This window comes from Crinia signifera, chromosome 2 (assembly GCF_055691185.1).
Source record: "Crinia signifera chromosome 2, ASM5569118v1, whole genome shotgun sequence".
NCBI lineage: Eukaryota > Metazoa > Chordata > Amphibia > Anura > Myobatrachidae > Crinia > Crinia signifera.
Window position 1 is genome coordinate 97,200,866 of NC_139218.1, and position 23,019 is coordinate 97,223,884.

General features: G+C 42.2%; 1 protein-coding gene across 4 annotated transcripts in view; it reads left to right on the top strand.

Annotated features, from left to right (window-relative positions):
* SHROOM2 (shroom family member 2) overlaps positions 1-23,019 on the top strand; it is a 206,126-nt gene that overhangs the window by 73,727 nt on the left and 109,380 nt on the right. For 3 of the 4 annotated variants that reach the window (XM_083172583.1, XM_083172582.1, XM_083172584.1), the window contains exon 2: positions 4,235-4,380. In XM_083172583.1, coding sequence (XP_083028709.1) covers positions 4,235-4,380 — 146 coding nt within the window. Of the gene's footprint in view, positions 1-4,234; positions 4,381-16,575; positions 16,597-23,019 lie in introns of those variants that run through there. The other variant, XM_083172585.1, reaches the window with a different exon arrangement.

The following is a 23,019-nucleotide window of genomic DNA, read 5'->3' on the forward strand; positions in this document are numbered from 1 at the left end:
GAGGCGTACGCCTCCACCATGGTGGGAGCTGCCCCCTGCATTCGATGGTCGACGACCATCGAAGGCAGGGCCGCACGCTCCCCCCGCTCACGCAAGCTTTTACCACACGGACAATTGTCCGTGTGAAAGCTTGTATTGGGGCGGGCAGCTGACATCCGGCGATGTCAGCTGCCCGCCCACTACACTGGCGTCACGGCCTCATTACCATGTATACGCCCCGCGTTTGCATGGGAACGCCCATGAAACGCGGGGCGTATTCATAGGGTAATGAGGCTAAGTAGCCTCACACGCCCCTATACGCCCCCTTTGCGGCGTCTAATTTTTTCCGACGGAGAATTCCCCTGCACATGCGCAGAGTGACCTCTGCGCATGTGCAGAGAGAAAACATCGGCGGTACGGCCGCATGCGGGCCGTACCGCTTCAATCAGAATAAGGGCCTGAGAGAGGAGGCTGCACTTTTGTATCCAGGATAAGTGGACTCTTCGCTGGGCACTTGTACGCCGTCTTGCTGGGTATTTTACATATTTTTCAGACTATTCTTTGACACTTTATATTTTTCTTTGGTCTCTTGTTGGGTAAATTATTCAGTTACTTTATGTTGGACTTCCTACTTGCCTACTTTGGAAAAAGCATGTCAGGGAGATTGTGAAGGTGGCAACTACAAATGCGGACATGTACTGCTACATCTGAGAGGCGCATCATAAAATGACTTGAATCCAAATGTAAATGAGCTCCAAAGCCATTAGTATGGTCTACTGTACTTGTCGAAGAAAATACTCTGATATGGTAGGGTTTGTTCTTGTATTGTGTTCTACACATGGTTCCATAAGAGTGGCCATGAGAATCCTTATTAAAAAATGCATGTAGCTACAGTATATGAGTCATTGTACTTACTTAAAAACCAATGCAGGGAAATAGCCCTGATGGTTCCATCCTTGATTTCTTTTTCTCTTGTTAAAGCTGCATAATATTGTTTAGGTGAAATCAGTAAGATTGATAATCTCATCTTGGAGAGAGGGAGATTGCTACTATTTCAGGGAGTCTCCTGCAGAATGCCGAAGGGTAGACCACTATGGTTTAGCATGCTTATAAAGTTGGGAATATTATTATTTGTGGTAAGAGGCTGAACATCATGGGCTTTGAACTGTACAAGTAGGCAGTGGGTTGTCTATAATATTTAAGGTGCCCAAACCCAGGTCCAATTTGGGACGATTTCTGGTGGATCGGGGATATATCTGGTGAAATTGTCCTAAATTGGAGGTGTTTGACGTGATCGGATTCCAAGGTCATTCCCGTGTGCATCAGATCGGATACATGAAGTCTTTAAGATATTTACTATTTCAATGTACTATTATATGTACCGATTCATGGTTCTGTGCTTTGTGCTACATGTACCATATAGAATATGTAGTGTATTATTATTATACCATGCACGCATTTGTCTTATTTTTTTAATGTATGTTGTGTGTCTTGTGTCAAAATAACCAGTCACTGACTTGGCCAATTCTCTAAATTTTTTTGTGGTAAACCCCTCTCACTCCTATTTCAATAACTGATCACTGTCCTGGGAGACGTTCTCTTGAACATCTGAGAAACATCATTCTGTAGGGTTTGATTTTGGTGCGATATCTGATCACTACATATAAAAGCGATATATCTGCTCTATTGATTATGTCGACACTGCTTATGTCAGCTGCACTTTTGCTGGATCAGTATGATGACATGGTTTCAGTGCTACATCCTGAATTTTAACAGTCCTTAATATATAACTTTAAACATTCCACATTAACAGCATGTTTACAGTCATACTAGCTACACTGTTACAGGACAGGAATTAGCATTCTGGTGCCGCTGATAAAAGCAGAAGGACTATAAACAGGTGGCTGCATTGTAATACAGACTTTATATCGAGATGTGTGTCCTGTACACATTTCATATCAGCCAGACAACTGTAGGTTATTGCTGCATCTTTCTCTCAGATATAAATGGGGGAAATACAGTATGCTGCACATAGTAATATCACCAGTCTTTAGGGGAAATGTATCAAGCCTTAGGGAGAAAGTGGATAAGTTGACCAAAACAACCAATAGGTTCTATCATTTCGTACAATGTGCTACATAGATAACACAATCTGATTGGTTGATTTGGACAACTCCACTTTTACATTTTCCATGGCTTGGTACATCTTCCCTGTTGCATTATATTTATGGTCTCCCTGCGTCTTCTTGGTTTCAACAAGTGAATAGGGTGTAGTGACTCATCTGGGGCAGAGTGGTTTCTGACCATTATGCCTCTGCACTGTGCCTGCCGCACAGACCCTGTGCCCCCTCGAGCTCTGGAAGAGGGTCTCCTGTGTGTGTGCATGAAGCTGGGCCAGACAATATAAGCAGTATCATTCTTTATTACTACTGACACCGAGGTACCACTGCAGCTCCCAGCAAACATTGCTTGTTTAGCTCTCATGCTGTAGATCAGGCATGTCCAACGTTGGCCTTCCAGATGTTGTGAAACTACACATCTCAGCATGCTTTGCCACAGTTTTGCTATTAGAGAATGCTAAAACTATTGCAAAGCATGCTGGGATGTGTAGTTTCACAACATCTGGAGGGCCAACGTTGGACATGCCTGCTGTAGATCATGGGTCTTCAAACTGTGGCCCTCCAGATGTTGTGGAACTACATGTCCCAGCATGCCCTGACAGTTTTGGCATGCTCTTATAGGAAAAATGTGGCAATGTATGTTGGAACATGTAGTTTCACAATATCTGGAGAGCCACAGTTTGAAGACCCATGCTGTAGATAAAGCTTGCTATACCCCCAGCATTGTATCTTACATTTATCAGTAATAACTACCATGTGCATACAGTTTTACCATGTCTAATCTTTCAAGAATGCAGTTTGAAGAATAAAGATGTATATTTATATAGGAATTTGCATACCTCCCAATATGACCCACTCCCAGGGCCCTCGCTTGCGATTTCCTCACATCAATTGAGGAAGAAAAAAGATTTGTTGCTGTAGTTGTGCACCAGAGAATAATTCTGAGACTTAAAATATACCTTTTATTAGGTTATTAGTTAAAAAGCTCTGAAAATATGACAAACTACATGAAACATAGACAGGTGAAAATAGTGTTAAAAACTTGGGCTCATGCGGCGTCCCTTAGCACTTTCTTCCTAATGAACTTATTTGGTTATTAACAGTGCGTCTCTTCCCTAAGTTCTGGCTGTATAGCCTATGTCTCACTTGGGGGACGCGTAATACACAATTGTATGAATAGATCTTATCATTGATATCCTCTGTCTGTGTGCAGAGTATCGTGCTTGTCAATTAATTGCTATGCGCAAGTCTCAGTTCCCATTGATGTCTCAGGTCACCGTTTACCGTTGATACAGAAGTGATATCATGAATAAATGTTCACCCAATATGAAACTGTGTCAGTTTGTATCTAGATCACACTTAGAAAATATATCTGCAGAAATGGGATGTGTATTGTAGATTGCAGGCAGATATCGCCTGATGTGTACCACGTCGATTGATAAATCTATAGGTGTAAAATTCACCTTATATCTGCCTGTTGTGGCTTGTGGTTTTCCGCTTAGTTTACTGCATTATTAATATGAGGCATAGATACAGTGTTCATGTTTATGATGGTTGTATGGTGGGCACAGTTCCAATATGTGACCTGGGAAGGATGAGTACGGCAATATCGGGTGAGCTGAACTGCTAGCTGTTCCCGTGTGTCCGTACACTGGGGTATGCAGGGTGACCTCGATCAACTGGTGTTAGCGATATTGACAAAGACACAAATAGCACAATTACAACAAAACATTAGAGTCCATAAAAGGACTGATAATCAGACAGAGGTATAGGAGGCTAAGCGAGCGACCGCACGGCTGTGGAGGACGGCGTACACTTCGCAGTTCTTCTTCAGGGCAGAATTTCCTCACATCTTCAGCAGCATAGTGCATACACACATATTAGGGTTTTGTAGTTCTGATGCATCGGATATGGCAAAATTGTTAAAGATAACATGTAGTGTGTACCCAACATGACACATACAGTATGACACTTTTTTGCATACATTGTACAAATTGTTTTGTAATCGACATTGTGTTAACATTAAAAATATGCTACTATTGTTGTATTACTGCATACAATGTATCCTGCTCTGTAATTATTTTAGATGCATTAGTTATAGCAGATGTTTTATATTGTTTTACTCTTTGTTTCAGGTAGAAGAAGGGAGCAAAGCTGCAGACACTTTAATGGCAGGAGATGAAATTGTCAATATAAATGATATACCACTCTCAGGTTACCGTCAAGAAGCGATCTGTTTGGTAAAAGGATCACACAAGACATTAAAAATGATAGTAAAAAGGTAAGCCATCAAGAAATTCCTAAATGGAAAAAATTGATATATATATATATATATATATATATCTATATCAAAACATTTTAGTGACCATTTGCTTATTAAATTTACAGTGAGAAGATAAATGGTAGATACAATCCAGTTGCTAAAGGCAACATCTCCTCTGGTCCTCTTTTTGTAGGCTTGACAAATCTCCCTCTAAAACTCTATGGGAAGGTTACTATTATGCTGCTTCTGTATAGATATGTAGGCCGCTCACTTGCGGCCATGTTTTAAATAAAACGTTTCCATTTAACCCGTTGTTACTGTGTTTGTACTATATTTTGTATAGACAATGTTGTAATAAACAGTATTGCACAGATGGTATACATTTTTCTTTTTGGTCGTATTAATCATAATGTTCTTTTGATAATGTTTTATATTCTATTTTTTAAACCTCTTCTATTTTAAGACTGATTTTGGTGACGCTTTTAATTGACGGGAGTGAGTGTATAGATGAGATAAGGGTGAGAGTTCCTGGTACATTTAGCCTTTTTCCACTCGCTATATAAGATAATGTTGTCTTCCACTTCCTGAAATGTTGGCATCATAATTATCTTGTGGAACATAGTATCCGGACTTGCCTATTGCCTGATGTTCTCTGCATTCAGTCACATTTTGTTCTAGACTTGTTCTAGGGATATATAGATATATTTACACTACTATTGTCTTTTAATAAAAATTTTAAGTTATACATAGTTTTAAAGGGTGTAAATCATTAGGTCGACATGTGTCTAGGTTGATAGTTAAAAGGTCGACACATGAAAAAATTGACATACGCAAAAAGTCAACACATGCAACATGTTTAAATTATTTTTGGTGTTTTATTATATAGGTCTATATGGACACTGTATAATTAACCCGCTTCACTCACCATGCTTCGGGTACTATTATATATATGTCCACTGGGATAGTTAAGTAGTACCAAGTCGGATAAAAAAAAAATCCTGTTGTTTTCATGTTGACCTTTCACTTGTGCTGACCTTTTGACCACGTCACCCATGTGCATGTTGACATTTTGCATGTGTTGATCATTTGACCATGTCGATCTTGTGCATGCTGACCTTTTTTTCACATGTCGACATTTTGACTGTCGACCTAATGACCGCATACCAGCTTAAAGTCTACTTACTATTAAAAGAAAGGAAAAGATTAATGTTTAAATATAGATAGGTAAAAATTTGCAAAAAAAAATTCTACTGCAAAATGTTAATATGCATTGTGCAGTATCGCGTGGTTGGCCCGTGCAGTATCACGTGGTTGGCCATGCAGTATCGCGTGGTTGGCCGTGCAACGTGACAGACCAGAAGATGGCTGCAATGAAGGGTCTGGATTTAAAATCAAATGGCCTAGTCAGGCTCCACCTGCCCATTTAGCCAATGCAGATTCAGAAATCTTGGGTGTAAATCCGCCTGTATGTTTTCGTGCCAGGGTAACACTGTTTTTAGTAGAAGTAGGAGGTGCCTTGGGCTGCCAAAATGAGTTTCCGCTCCAATCAGAAGCTATTCAAAACTTGGCTAGGAGAATAGAATTTGACACCTCCCACAGTAAATACATGAAAGAGACCTGCTTTAAGGTCTGAACATGATACTGGCTCCAGAGAGTGAGTGGCAGTTTCCCTGCTGAGAAGGAGGCACTGTACCTATTGAATTAACTTGACTTAAAAAGTTAATCAGGGGACGTACTTTAGGAAGATTTAGACCTATTCGTTCAGTTCCGAATTCATCCTAGTCTACGATGGTGAGGTTCTGCGCCTGCACATAGTCCTGCATGTGCAACCCCCGGAGCGATTTTCTACCTGTAGTCAAGATCTAGTTAAATCCCCTGCCTGTGCTTTAGAGAACACTGGTTAGCACAGATCTTCCATACACACATCACATGATGTGTGTGTGTCTGGGGGGGGGGGGGGGGGGGAGATCTAGCCACCGGGAAGCTCAAGGGTAATTTCCCTAGCCAGCATCGCTCAGCATGTAGACTAGGGAGAACCACCCCGGGTGTATGAGCCTTAAGCAAGATACGTTGAGTATGGTGCACTACACATTTCACAGAGTAACATCTCACCTAGTTATATAATTTCCCTGAGATCAATGGGGATACATAGGTATTGGCCATATAAAAGTGCAGTAAATAAAAAGGCTATAGATACATTTCAATTTAGATATATGCAATTTATTAAATATGTACATTCTTTAAATGTGTTACATTATGACTTTGGTCCTTATTCTAGTGTATATATTTAGTCAGTGTTATCCATTCATCCTGGCTGTGGAACGCTTGTTGATCCATTTTTAAAATGGATTGATGAATTTTGTATTGTAGAGTGAATGGATAGCACATTTATATTTATCAATATTTGTAGTAGGACACAGGCCCATTTGTAAGGGTAGAATACGCTTGAAGTGTGCATTAAATTTGTGTATACAGTACCTCCCTATGTCCATATTTGCATATCCTGCAATTATTCGTCCTTTTGTATGAAAAGGTGTGAAGGAAAAGGGCATGATAACAAAGGCAGAGAACATTAATGTGGAAATATCATGCACTTGCACTCTACTCAGGTAGAGAAAGCTTACACAAGCCTAACCACATCGTATCTGTTGTGAGAGCTTCATCCTAGGAGCAAAGGTTACCTGAGCCAGTAAGGGTAATGGGGGAGTTCACACTGTTCGTTCCCACCTCTAACGGTATCCGGCCGATGGATCTATGATCTCTAGATCAACCATGTTATAGTCAACCATAATATATATATAACGCTTGCATCTAACCTCTGTTATTATAGATCTAGACGCAGTCAACTATCATTAGGCGTCTAACTAGATGGGTTCACCATAGGTTTTTTTTTGTTTTTTTTTATTATGTTTATTGAGGTTCAATAAAACAAATTGACAAGTTTGCACAAACCGTGCGTACGGGAACAACAACAACTGATAGCTATTATCAAGTGAGTAAATATATAGAACGTACACTTGTTGAATTTATTTAACAAGAACTGGCATAATCCAATTAGTCTGTGTCTTATTCTCTGGTGTACTGAACCTGTTTTTCTTTTTTCCTGATAAACAATATCAAGGGATTATTTAAGAGATAATGAAAGGGTTCAACCATAATTGATCGTGTCTAGACCAGCAGTAACAGAGGTACAGACACAAGCGTTTGATCAACGCGAGTGTGGTTGAGGGTCACATGGTCGACATGAGTTTTTCACGTGTTTTTGGTGCCGAATGTCACAGGGGTCCCCGAGGACACAGTTACGCTCAGCACACTATCCACTTGGATTGTAGTGTGCTGAGCGTAGCCGTGTCCTCAGGGACCCCTGTGACATTCGGCACCAAAAAAAACATGAAAAACTAATGTGGAACATGTGACAATATAACATGCAGACCAGCAGTGTGCAGTCTTGATGACACTGCTCTATTCTATTCAGCATGGGACAGTATACTGCCCACACAAAAAAATTATAATTGAGGCTTCCGCCTACAAAAAAAAAACAGCTGCCATGTGCTTTAACGCTTTAGTTTGATTAAAGGGTCTCATTGGTCAGAGCATGGTAAATTATGGGGCATAACTAGGGATGCTTATACCGGGCATTTTTTTTCAATCCTGGGAATCGGGATTGAAAAATGCTCAATCCCAGGATCCCGGGATTGACATCTCTAAGCAGTTTAGGCAAAAAATGTGCAAAAAAGGAGCCCAGTCGTTCCCCCCCCCCCCCCCCCCCCCGGCCGCCTCACACATTAATTTACTTACACAGGCGGGCGACCGGGAGCAGGGCAGACATTCTGCAGACAGGAGCGGGTGGCTCAGATGCTCAGACGCTGCCCGGCATTAGATATGCGCATGCACATCTAATTCCGAAATCCCAGGATTGGAAGATCCAATCCGGGATTCAAATCCCGGCGTTTTTTTGGCCACCCTAGGCATAACCTTGAACTTCAGTTAAGCTATGTTAGCATAGAGGTGTATGTGTAGAGGTCATAGGGCCATGTATCAATCTTTAAAAAGTGATGAAGTGGAGAGTGATAAGCAACCAACCAATAAGCTCCTACTTGACATTTTCAAATACAGCCTGTGGAATGACAGTTACAAGCTGATTGGTTCGCTGTTTATCTCTCCATCTTATCATGTTTTGAAGCTTGATACATCTGGCCCTATATGTGTACATTTTCTCAGACTGTGAAAAATTCCTTTGCCGGGAATCTTTTGAGTCTGTGGCCTCTGGCTCACTTATAACCAGTATTTTTTTTTTTTTTTTTAAATCGTATCCTATATTAGAACTCCAATGAGAGGAGGCGTAAACTGCACAGATGTTCGTTAATGGCAGTCACATAAACAAACATTAGACTAAACATTAGACTAAATGTAAATGCACATTATTCCTAGAACTGACATGTAACATACATTTTCAGACCTGTTTCTCATCTATATAAGAAAGCAAATAAACTCCACTAGGTTAGACACGCAACCTGTTGTGTTGGAGGCCACATACAACTTTCTCCTTTATTCAAATAAATCCAATTCAGTTAATTGCAGTTTCCACCCTCCTCTCATACTTGAGATATAACTGATGTTCCCCCTTAAGGCAATCCTTTTTATTTATTTTTTTTAAGACAAGAAACCTGTTTCATCATGAATATACAGTATTTAATACGTGCGTGACTGATAGATCCCTGGTCACTATACACTAGGCCTGGGTGTGGCTGTTTGTTGAAATGTTAGAATTTAAAGATGTTCTGATAATGTACATTGTAACACCTTGCACCTTTCAAAACCCATGCAGTTCCTCTTTCCTGCCTGGGGTGTTGCTCTCTGTTTTGCTGCTTCTAGCACACTGTGGTCTGTATTTCAGCACGAATCTACAGATCAGACTGTGCTTTAAGCAGCCTGGTCTGTATTTCTAAATATCTACCTGTATTTCTAAAGCTCTACCTCACACAGCACTCTGCACCCCCCCCCCCCATTTCAATAGTCACCTAGCAGCAGCCTCCATCATTAATCACCTCACAGCATTTCCCCCCCCCCCCCTTCATCAATAAACACCTGACAGCACACACTGATCAGTCATCTAATTTCCCAGGGCTCCTTCTCGCCTTCCATTACTACCAGCCTTCTTTCTAGGAGTGTCACAAAGAGAAGTTATACAGGCTGTTGGAAAATTTGTAGTTTAAACAGGCGCCCGTTTTTTATTGTGCTATTTACAGAGTGTAAATCACAGAGGTAGACTACAACTCCCAGTATCTCCAGCGGTACTAAGTTACACACATAAGAGCTCCATATTTTTAAAGAGTTCCTGTTTATGCAACAATGGCTGCATTTCCAAAGGGCAAGCTCCGTATTTACTCTCAAATTGGCTGGCCATGCATATACGCCTTGGAATGTCTATGCGCACGGGCAGCCATTTTCTTTTACTTCCACAATAAAATTGTCCCTGATCAGCCCCCTTTTGTCATAGATTAATCTCCATGTTACTTCTGATCATCAGCCACCACCATTGGTGAGGGGGCAAAGGCACAGAAGAGATGGTGGCCTATGCTCTATAAAATGGTGAAAACTGCATCCGAATCCATTCAGCGGTTCTCAAGGGTAACATGAATGAATGGGTCTGTTCCTGCCAATTTAGTTGTAGTCCGAGAGGGGGTTGGGCTGCGAAAAAATGGGTCGGACGTGGAGATGCAAATGCATCACCACAGCCCTACCCCCTGCTAACCAGCATTGTAAAGCAGTGTGCAGGACTATGAGGATGTGATTTAGTGCAGATCTCATCGTCCCACCCTCTTCCTGTCTGTCAGGCCAGGAGAGTAGGCAAGTCGGTAACAAGACAGACAGTCAGGCACTTGGCAGCTTCTTTATTTTATGTATGTGTGTGTATATATATATAAATAGATCGATCAAGATATATATTATAGAGAGAGATATACTGTAGATAGATAGCTATATATATATCTATATAGAGAGAGTGAATGCAGTTACCATAGTTTGGGATTTTGATTTACATAGCTTTGTTGTATATCTATCTCAGATAATTTTCCCAGTGTCAGGAACCTGTGGTATCTCTGCATTCCATCACCTGCAGTCTCATAGTGCCAAACCCCCAAATAATTCTCCTGCATGAGCTTCATGTTCCCATTGAGTGGTTTCTTTGTGAGTAGTTTAAACACATACTTTTCTCTGGCTGTCTAACACTAATAAATAGCCTGCATTCCTGCTCCAACTGGATCTTGATAACCTTGGGACAGCAGAGCCGGCAGGTCTGCACTGACATACACATGCTTATTTTCTATTCTATTGCTGGTTGATTTCTGAGGATTAAAGTCAGCATTTCTTGGCCTCTGGCTCCAATAATATAAGCAGAATATAAAATTACTGGATAATAGACTGAAGTGACCATTGGTGACTATATATGCTTATAGATCCTTATTTATATTGCAGGGATCTGCAGCACCGAATTACAGAATAAATTAATACGCAAAACAGTGACTTACAGTTTGGGCCGGTGCAAGGTTCCCCAGCGCCCTAGGCAAACTGTCTCTCCCGCCCCGTCCCTACATACATACATACATACATACACACTCTGAGGGGTGTGTATGTCTATGTGAACTCCACAAATCAACACAACAACATTGCTTGTGTGGTCAACGTTTTAGTGCTGTGGTGCTTTTATCAAGAACAGGACTTTGTCAACATGCCATTCGACCATAAGACTTCTTTAAGGGGCCCTCTGGCTGATTAAAAGGCAGAGTAGTTCGCAGGGAGGGTTGTGGTGGCCGGTGTTTAGGAAAATGGGGGGGGGTCATCCTGTTTTCGCCAATCGTGGACTGTGCCGTGTTTGCGTTTTCCTTGGCCTTGCAAGACCCCCCCCTCTACGACTGTCTATCTTTAGAATTGTGATCGCATATGCAGACAGGACAAGGTATGCACTTCCTCCTGCATTTACATTGCTAAGCATTGCATATTCTAAGCTGCATAACCAAAAAATACATAAGTATATGTGTGTGTCTATACTGTTTGACAGCTGGCAATCTTCTGAGGAAACTTGCCACAATTTAACAGAGAAACACGACAAGACTGACACATCCCTTTTATCTGCTTATAATTGATCCTCAGTTGCTACTGTGGCGCTCTCCCTCCACATCGGCTATAACTGCCTGCCACTGTCCGCTTCTGCTCTTCGCGGTCACCTCACTTTGGGCCTTATTTTGGTTCATTCTTTCTGACAAAATCCTTCTTAGATGGGCAAAACCATGTGCACTGCAGGTGGGGCAGATGTAACATGTGCAGAGAGAATTAGATTTGGGTGTGGTTTTACTTCAAAGTGAGATCTATATTGCTGTGTAAAAATAAAGCAGTCAGTATTTTCCCTGCACAGAAACAAAATTACTCACCCAAATCTAATTCTCTCTGCACATGTTACATCTGCCCCCCCCCCCCCTGCAGTGCACATGGTTTTGTCCATCTAAGAAGGATTTTGTCAGAAAGAATGAACCAAAATAAGGCCCTTTATCTGGATCGGTCCCTGGCCGTGTCCATCTGATGACCAGGCAGCCACCTGCAGTGCAGGGATATTTACCAATGTCAGCCAGTTCACTCACAGCGCTAGCGGTAAGAATGCTCATGCGGCCAATGTCCAGCAGGAATCGTGACTGTGTATGCAGCCTGTCAGAAGCCACATTGACAGGCCATAACTTACCATTTAGATTAAAACTACAACTTTTGGACACAATCTATCGTATAGCCCGGCTAATTCATTCGCAGTGAGTAATTCTGTCTTTACTAAAGGAGGATGAGCATAGCTCCTTAGTTATTTAATACTGTCTGGATCAAGCAGCAATAACATTTTTTTTTTAAGTGTAAAAAATGTTTTTACAAACTTTCTGTAGAAAAGTCATTTTGTTGTGCAAAATACAGGTTGCCCCCTGGTGGTATTACTGAGGAAAGTTGAACTGTGTCACTGCATTTCAATGTAGGGTGTTGTAAAATAAAACTATTTATGAGTAAACTCTTATATTCAGTTTTAAAACTCCGTTCTTTGTTCTACTAATATTTTAGAATTAAAAACAGCATACTAGTTGTTATGGCCACATAGTTTGTTATACTGTATGCTGTTTTTCTGTTGTACACTACGCATTATAAATTATATTTCTTTATTAAAAGAAAATATTTTTTTCCCCTTTGGTTTAACATCTGTGGGATGTAATAATACAAATGTATTACATTTGACATTGATGAGAACATGTTCTACATGGAATTTTCTGTTTCTGATTTAAAACACCTTGTGTGACACTTCAGAGCAACAAATTATGGCCATGATACACAATGTTTTCACAGATGCCTGTCATGTCTGTCTTTTGATCTTTCATTTGAAACGATGTGCATGATAGTTAACAGACGCCATACGTGTATATCAAATAAATAGAGCATCTTATAAAATGTAAAGTATGCTTGTGATTTTCCAAACATTTATCAACCTAATTAATTTGCTAGAAAGTAATATGTATATTATTTTTCATAAGGAGCTGTAGATTTTAAATCTACCCTGGATTACAGTTAGTGGGGTTGGGTGTTAAAGGGGGTGTCATTTCCCCGACGTCGGGATCCCGACTGTCAAAACGCCGACAGACAGGTGCCCGACGGCCACTCGCTATTTTCCCTCGTGGGGTCCACGACACCCATAGAGGGAGAATAGAATAGGTGGCGAGCGTAGCGAGACACCGTGTCCGCAGCATGGCGAGCGCAGCGAGCCCGCTAGGGGCTTTGTTGCGCTCACCATGACGTCGGGCTAATGACTGTCGGGATCCCGACTGTCGGAACCCTATACCACACTTGTTAAAGGGATACATAGATTATTATTGGAAGTTGCTTTGGCCGGTACCTGGGTGATAGGTCGGCAGTATCTAGGCCAATATGCATTGGGGTTGACTTTGACCAAGTCAATATGCACTAGGACAAAAGCAGAAGTTTGACATGACAATGGTCAACACAATTTTTTTTTCTGAACTTTTTTCAAGTTCCAAGATCCACTGCTGAGTGAGGCATCATGTCCGAAGCGGGATACGGTCATTGGGTCACCAGCATTTAGGTCGACATGACTTAAGGTCAACATGCAGGAAGGTCTACAAGGTCATTAGGTCGACATGGTCATTAGTTCGAGAATTTTTTTTTTTTTTTTACTGTTTTTTTTCACACAAGTGAAAAACATGTCAGAATTTCACTTGTGTGTATGTGCTTAATGTCAGCATAGTCAACGTGAAGATTCTAAATGTGTTGACATTAGATCCATGATGAGATGAATGCGTGCAAAACATAACAACATTTTTTTTGTCACTCACACGGTTTTCTGTATTGTTACACAATTACCAGATTACCTGGTCCAAGTGTGCCACTGATGATGATATGTAGGGTCATTTTCACACTTTATCATTAACCCTATCAGGTCCAACATCTAGTCAGGCTCAACAGCCCTAGCGCTAGTAACAAATCCAATGGTGAGACACTTTCTTTTTTACAATTAATGTACACGATTTTTGAATAATAAAAAAAAATTAAAGCGAATTTAAACATTTGAGCCAGATGGATGAATTGCAAAAAAATAGCAGTATCAATACAAATGCTTGCCAAGGACTTTGTGGACAGAGGTATCATTGACACCAGTTATCGGTACAATACTCATTCCCTAGAGAGTGAAGGATGCTGTACATTTAGGTGTTCACTGGATGTGGATCAACTGTGGTGGCTACTGGGAAATCTAGTCCTCCAACCGCCAAGGTCCCTTTGGTGTTAGAGGCATGTATAGGTACCTACTGTGTGGAGTGGGTTCAGTTAGCCATAGATCGAATCATGTGCTTAGTTTTGCAGGTAGAGTATACTTTACATGGGAGAACAGACCACATGGTCACTAAATGGTTTTTATTTGAATCTGTATCCTATGCTGGATGTACACTATAATATATGTCCAATATTTCTGGTTGGACTGAAAATGTGGTAATGTGTGGGAGCAAATGATAATCAACCATTTGCATGCCAAAGACAGAAAATGGTTGTTTGGATGAATTGGTTAAATCAAATGGCATGCCATTTAGTGTTACCAAAAGATGAGCGGCAGGATGGGCAGCTTTCCATAGTGGGGAAAATCGCTTAGACGGGTGAGAATCGCTCAGTGTGCATGCACCTTTATAGTGTGTCGCTAGCTTTAAAGTAACAAACAAATCTTTTGAAAATCTATGCAGCTGCCTGGGCTTAAGAGGGATACGGTTACTAGGTCGACAAGCATTAGGTAGACACCACTAGGTCTACATGACTGAAGGTCAACATGGGTAAGTTTGACACGGTTATTAGGTAGACACAAGCATTAGGTTAACATGGGGAAGGTCAACAGTCAAAAGGTTGACATCAGGTTGTTCAGTTTTTTTGGGGGGGGAACCGACGTGTGCTGACAGGTGGTATATCATGCCCTACCATCCTCTACGCCGTGTAGAGTGCAGCAAGACATGCGAGGGGTACTACGTTTCAGTGTCCATTTTGACTGTGGCGACATTCGGGACAAAAATCACTAAAAACCCCATGTCGACATTTTGACTGTCGACCTTCCTCATGTCGAGATAATACGTGTGTCAACATAATGACCCTGTCGACCTTCCTGCATGTCGACCTTCCTGCATGTCGACCTTCCTGCATGTCAACCTAGTGGTGTTGACCTAATGCTTGTCGACCTAGTTGCTGTCCATCCAATGGTCCATACCACTTAAGAATGTTTGTGATCCATTTATAAAGAGGTGTACTGCAGCACAACTATGCTTTGGCAGTCCCGCTGACATCTGTCCCTTATTGAAGTTCTTTGTATTAACCTTTTCATGCAGGAATTATGATTATCTATTGCAAGAATTTTTACATTTTTTGTTAGTCTTCAAGGCTCACGAAAGCATCTTCTACACATGTCCATAAAGATCTTCTACACGTGTCCACATAAGTGGACAACCTTTATCTTCAGCATTATAAATTGCCTACTTAACCTGGAATTCGTTTTTAACCGCTACAGGGGTGGATAGTTTTTAAACTGGAGGAGTGCAGAGGGGGATTGCCAGCATCGGCGCTGATTCCTGGCGTCGCAGCATAAACCATTGCACAGGGGGCAGTGCCGGCATTGCAGCTGGCCTGTAAGATTGCCGGGAATAGCACTTCAATGGTTATTCGTGATTGACTGTTATTTTATATATTTTTTTAAAATGGGAACATTAAACAAATGTCTAGCATGGTTCCAGCTTGGTTTTTATGGGTTGCTTATTTTTCACCAAAAAGAAAAGGACTGCATGCAAAATATCGCATGTGACCCTGACGCCCCGGAAGCTCCCGAGAGGTTCAAGGGAAATCTTATGTGACTTCTCAGAGGGAGAAGTCACATAAGTGTATGGCCAGCTTATGTGTGTCATTAAAGGCAATGGATTGTGATCTGTTTATCAGATTGAAAACTAAATGAGTCACATTATGTTTGCTAATTCTTCCTTTGACACCTACCTTTTTCTTTACACATAAATATCTGCATATAGAAGAATTGCTCTTTGGATCCAGGTGTGTGTGTGTGTGTGTGTGTGTGTGTGTGTGTGTGTGTGTGTGTGTGTATATAGTGTTTGGAAAGCACATAAAGTGGTCTGTCTTTGTGAGAGTCCTGTGTTTTCACCATTCTCTATTCACTAATGATTTGTTAGAGCTGACGTTCAGCATTGTATTTTCTCTCAGGTACAGTTGGTGTGCTTTTGTGTGGCTAATTATATCCAGTAATCTTACACAATGGCCTGGATTATCACAGAGGAAGGGGCTGTGAGTGCGCAGGCCAGCAGGCGACGTGCTGTGTCATACTATGCTCTTAGCAGCTTTATTAGGGTAAACAATGTTGTTTCACTTTTTGGGAGTGACAGTTGTCTCAGTCCCACAAATGGTGCATCATTGAAGCAGTTTCACTGCTCCTCAAAGGCATTGTTCACGTGGGAATTTCACAGGTCCTGGCCTCCAGTTTCCCCCTCCATAGGAGCATTTGGAATGTTCCATTGTCAAGGTAAAACCAAAACTGCTCCCTGTGGAACTGGAGTAGTTTCATAACAAGCTACATGCTGTTGCCCGTGTGTGTGTATGGCAAGGTTCCTTATCCACGATGAATGTGCCAACAGCCTTCTGTAAGGGCGTGTGATTTGTGCAGTAAGTAATCCTGTCATTATATATTTTTAGATGAGTTACAGTGCTGGGGCAGACGATACCCCTCTGTGATCTACAGAAGAAGGTTTTGTGTTATTTTTAAAAAAACATTTATTATTGTTTATTGTGCCCTATTTTGCGTGTTTGTCCTTTGTACACTATATTAGTTAGTGGGTTTGATTCAGTTAGGGTGTACTGCACACACTGCACAGTCCTGCATCCCCAGCATTGCACTTCATTGCCCATGTGTTCTCTAAAACAAATCTCCTTTAGTCCAAGTGTGCACTGGAAGTAATGCATGCATGTATGCAGGAAACTTACACCTGTTTATTTGCACTCTTAGACTATGTCGTTTTTGCTAATATTTGTAACCGCTGCTGTAAATAATTGTCCGGAGTTATAATTGGAAGTAAATCTACCTAAATGTAATTCTGTTTCTTGGCAAAACTGTATTGTGCCACAGGGAGCACATTTATAATGTGCAGGTAGATTCATGTCATGTTGGTGTGCCCTGAGCTCACTTCAGTCATCTGCAGTGTCACAATAAAGCTACCAAGAATGTGGGTGCTACATGCAGGAGTTGGCAATGATTTAATTGTTTGGGGGAAAATGTAATTTCCACCCTGCAGCAGATTTGCACCCTTTATCAACAATGGTAAATTCTAATGTTTGTTAGGGGAGTTGCGGTGGTCAGTATTCATAATGAATAGTTGCATAGGGAATAAGCTTATGAAACTCTTCAATTATAATAACCCTACAGTTTACTGCGTGATTTTAATCTTGTCTGCAGTGGTTGCTCCAGATGTGGGGCTGGTGTAGCTTCCCTATTTGAATTTTTGTCTGCGCTACGGCCTTACATGTAGAGCTATTGCTTGTTATCAGTGCAGGATGGGGATAAAATCTTTACAGACTTGGCAGCTGTGTGAAGGAGGCTGGGCTAAATGATGTGATCTTTGTGAAGGAGGTGGGACTGGATGTCATTAGGCTCCACCTCGAAGATGTGGAAATGCTGAGTCTCCTCTCTGGTCACTTATTTGTATAAATGGAATAAATGCATAATTTTTAAAGGAAAATAGAAATCCAATTTTAATACTTATTTTATTTATTAAAGGTTTCTTATATACAGTAGCGCATACATACATATTCCGCAGCGCTTTACAGAGACTGCTTGAACATTTACATCAGTCCCTGCCCCAGTGGAGCTTACAATCTATATTCCCTACCACATGTACACGCACACACATACATTCTAGGATTCATTTTTTGTTGGGAGCTAATTAACTGTGGGTTTCCTCTAGGTACTCCGGTTTCCTACCACAATCCAAAAATATACTGGAATATATTTTTGGATTGTGGGAGGAAACGAGTACCCGGAGGAAACCCACGTAAACACTGGTGTATAAGTGGGCCAGTGCTTAACTTTCAATGCTGATTGGTTGCCATTGGCAACTTTTCCATTGGATCACTCCATTTTTTTTTTCCATTGTTTATATACATCTGCACAATACTTTCATGATCATAGGCTTATTTTTATGTGGAGGCCTGGAGCATACTTGCCTAGTTTTTTTCATCAGAGAGATTTTGCTCGGAACTTCCTGGATGGGGCCGGCACTATTATCATGCCCCACAAAATGATGCAATTCATATGTGTAAGGGGCTAAAATTACGCAACTCACGTAATTTTAGCCAGTGATTATCTCTCCATTCAGTCTGCTTCATTGGGATGCAGGTGACACTTGGAGGATCTGCCTTGTGGTGTGTGGAGGACTACCCAAAATGTCTTTTGTCTCCTGCAACTACTGGGAGAGTAAGCACATATGGCAGTGGTTCCCAAACTGTGCTCCTAGGCTCCCTGGGGTGCCTCGGAGCACTTGCAAGGGTGCCTCACGTTGGTGGTACAGAACCAATTCAAATTATGTATGGCCAATGAAATCAGGCAAAATCAGTGCTTGTGGCTTCCAATTATAAAATATGTGGCTAAACAGAAATGAATCATGTTCCTCACTACATAACTGGACCTTAGGGTACAATTTAATCATAACTTATTAAATTGTATATTTGTTTCAGAAATTCTCATTAAAGTTTTGGCCTAATGGTGCCGTGAAAAATATTCTGATACTGTAGGGTGCCGTGATTCAAAAAGTTTGGGAACCTCTGACATATGGCCTGTAGATGTAGTTGCATTAATTGCGAATCTAACTCCAGCATAGAGAGTGGTGCCAGAGAATCCCCGCTATTTGATACTTTTCCACTATTCATGTCTATACATGTAATTTTCAGTCACATGGGGAGAGGTGTATAATAGAAGTATCACCAACCTTTTAAAAATGAATCAAATGGTTTATTTAAAAAAACAAAAACATATTGTCAGCCAGCGGGGTTTTGTGTAATCTTGCAGGGACTGTCAATCCTTAATGTAGCTTTCACATCACACTTTTAAAACGGTATATTGCTGTTTTTTTGCCTTTTAAAACATTTAAGGCTGCAGTGTGAAAGTGTCATAGTTGAAATACCATTTAAAGTTAACTGGTATTTCAACACGTTTAAAAAGCAGAGTCCTACCCGTTTTAAAGCCAATTCAGAGCCGTTTTTTGTGCTGTCTGAATGGCACTGAAATGGTATTTAGTAAAAAATAAAGGTTAGAGCACTGTGATAGGCTGTCCCTTGTCTTGTGTCCCTTCCCTGAACCAGGAAATAAGCTGTGGGTAGAAACGTGTTCAGAGGTTAAACGGCTTGACTGGTGATGTGAATGGTACTTAAACGGTATTTTTAAATGGTAATCTGCTGCAATATGAACACTAGATCCGTTTAAAATACCATTTAAAATTACAGTTTTTCAAAACGTTTCAAAATGTTTTATGTGATGTGAAAGCTACATCAGTCTCACCCCATCACTTTGTTTTTGTCACACTTGTTGTATTTACAGTACTGTATGTGCATTTGTTTATTATAGGATTTGTAAGTAGCTGCACAGCATTGCTGATTTTGGAGGTTACCTGGCCATAGTTTGGATGCCGGCATTGGTATTGTGGATGCCAATATCCCCACCGCAATGTTGCTGAATGCATCCCTGCCTAATCACTACCCATTTGGGTAACATTAAGCATAAGTTAAAAATAAACTGATATTCTCCCGACAAACACAAAATCATTACCTACCAGTTGTTACATGGTGATTCCTTTGAGTTCGCTTGACACATCTGTGATGCAGCAACTGAAAAATGTGTGCTAGACTGCACATGGTGAATGGTGCACCGGTGTCATCGGTGTGAGCAAACATTGCATTTAACAAACATGTTAGTATGTTAAAATACACATGACTTTAAAAGTTGTGATGTTGGAGATTAGGCTGTAGTCATTAGTGCAGGTATTGTATTTGCAGTAGGTCTATAGCATCACACTGTAACGGTGGGCATACACTACTGCGATTTCTCACAGCAGTATATGACCCCCTTGAGCCGCCCGGGACCTTCATACATAATACATCGCATACGGTTCTTCGAAATGTGATGTATCACATGTGACCCTGTTCCCCACTGCCGGGAGGGGATCAGAGCCGGAAGTTGGTCATGCTGGTAGTTCAGACTTCCATCTCTGGGATCACACGTTGGATTGGATGCGATGTCAAATACATGCGATTTCACCCAATTTCTCAGCCTGATCCATCAGACTCGGATATAATATCCCAGGGAGCTGCCAGGAGGGTTCAAGGGAAATTGGATGCGATCACACAGCAAAACACCCGCGATGTGCCACCGATGGTCTGATTTGAATTGATCTTATGTGCTGTACATAATATCTCTAGGATCTGATCCGATGTGCACGGGAACAGGCACCGTATCAGATCTGATGTCAAACACCTCTGATTTGGGCTGATTTCACCCAATATATTGGCCTGATCGGAATCACGTGAGATCGAACCTGTGTTTGGGCACCTTTAGCATAAAATTAATAGTAGCAGCACAATACTGTTGCTTGTTGTGAGATACACAACACAACCATAAACCATGTACAAAAGGAATATATAGTGTCACTGGCACTCAAACAAGATGCTCAGAATGTATACAACACTAATGCCTGGTACACACCAGGACGACTAGGGCCCGATAACCTCAATCTAGATCCAATTCCGACCAATTGGATGTAGATTGTGTAGTGATTGGGCCCTGTTCTGTCCTGGTGTGGACCGATACCGATCCGATGCGCAGTCCCGCGGGTCGGTCGGCTGTTATTCAGATCCTACCTGCTGCAGGTAAGATCTGAATAACGACCATACTGCTGGGTGCGGGTCGCCATCGGATCGGACCCGCTCACGGTGCATATCGTGAGCGGGTCGTGCCCCCCCGCATCATCGTGAGCAGGTCTGAAGAAACACTGACGACCCGCTCACAATGTGCATCGTGAGCTTGTCATCGTGGTGTGTACCCCACATTACACTTTAGTCTGTGATTAAAGAATGTCCTTTTAGTCCACAAAAAGTTCTTTAGTCTTTTATGAAATATATATAACCACAATCGAAGAAATAATTTCTCGTCTGATCCTGGTCACTGGCTCAACTCCTGCTCTCTCCCGCTCAAGAAATGTTACACATCTGGCTTGTGCGCCTCCCGGAGTCGGAAGTCTGAACTACCAGCACGACCAACCTCCGGCTCTGACCCCCTCCCGGCAGAGGGGAACGGGGTCGCATGCGATACATCACATTTTGAAGAACCGCATTGGATGTATTATGTATGAAGGTCCCGGGCGGCTCAAGGGGGTCATATACTGCTGTATGCCCACCGTTACAGTGCGATGCTATTAACCTACTAACCCACCTAAGTGTAAGTGTTGTATACATTCTGAGCATCTTGTTTGATGCTCAGAATGTGTCGGTGACACTATATATTCCTTTTGTACACGTTTCTGAGAAGGGTTGGTCAGACCTTTTCTATAAAGTGTGGGTTGCTCACAAATCATTCAGCGCAATTTGTATAAAATCTGTATATTTTACAACCATAAACCATGTCATACTGTATATTGTGCATTTTGGCAAAGTGCGGGAACATAACATACTGTAACATGAAACATTGCATATTGGGCTTGATGGATGCAATGTGGATGTTGTACTCAGTGTAGCAGGAGTGGTTTAAGAGAGGAGACTGCCTGTGTGCTGACAGTGGCTGCTGCATGAACGTCTTTTGTTGCACATGCGCACATCTTTGGGAAAGTGGCCACGGTGGCCATTTTCACCGCCAGCTGCCGCAGTACTCCAGAGGGCTGAGTATAATTTTATTGGTGCTGGGTGTGCCGTGTGGGCCAACCTGGACCCAGGATCCCATGCGCACCACACCTTGCACCCCTTTTTAGACATGTCTAGCATGTCTAAATCACACTGCACATATGTAGCAATGGTTTTGCAATGGCACTCACATTAAGGATTTATTAGCAAAATGACCCAAAGAGAGCATTTGAGGAAGGTAATAGGATACCTGCCTACATTTAAAAGGGATGCAGTTAAAATCCCGGCGGTCGGGATCCCGGCATTCAGAATCCCGACCGCCGAAATCCAGACACATTCTCCCTCCGTGGGTGTCCACGACACCCCTGGAGGGAGAATAAATTAGTGTGCCGAGCGTAGCGAGGCACCGGGCCCGCTGCGTGGCGAGCGCAGCGAGCCCGCAAGGGGGGAGGGGGGGGCGATCCACGTCCCCCCCTTGTCGGGATTTTGGCTGTCGGGATTCCGGCGTCGGGATTCTGAACGCCGGGATCCCGGCCGCCGGGATTCAGTACTGAATCCATTTGAAAACTAGTAGATTATATTTCATAGTTGAGTTTCGCACAGTGGGCCTTATTCTGGCCCATGCAACCCGTCGCAAATTTGTGTTCTTACTGCGCATGCGCATTTCTGCACATGCACATGTGGCAGGTGTGAGCGGCCACGGCAGAGTGTTTGCGGGCGCTCGCACCCACCAGTGCAGGCGGAGGTTGTGGGCCGCGGGCCAGGGGATGTGCCCATTGGAACGCCCATCATTTCATGGGCGTTCCCATGGTAATGATCCTGTGACGCGGTTGCCAGGGGGCGGGCAGCTGACATCACCGCATGTCCTCAGTCAGGACAGATGCAAGCCTAACCTGAGAGTGTCTTAGATTTGCGTGTGCACACCACTTCATTCGATGGTCGTCAACCATCGATTGATGTGGGTGTAGCCTCATAGGCTGCAAATTAATGTTTATGCAAAACATCTATTCACAGCCGCGCGGGCGAATTCGCTCTGCGAACAGGTGCGGGGGTCTCTGTGAACGGCGGGCAGGCTACAAAAGACACGCAGCGCTGCAAACTTTGCAGCACTGTGTGTCAATCAGAATAACCTCCAGTGTGTGTGTGTGTGTGTGTGTGTGTGTGTGTGTGTGTTTAATAAAGGGCATGTCTAGTTCCATATATGGGGGT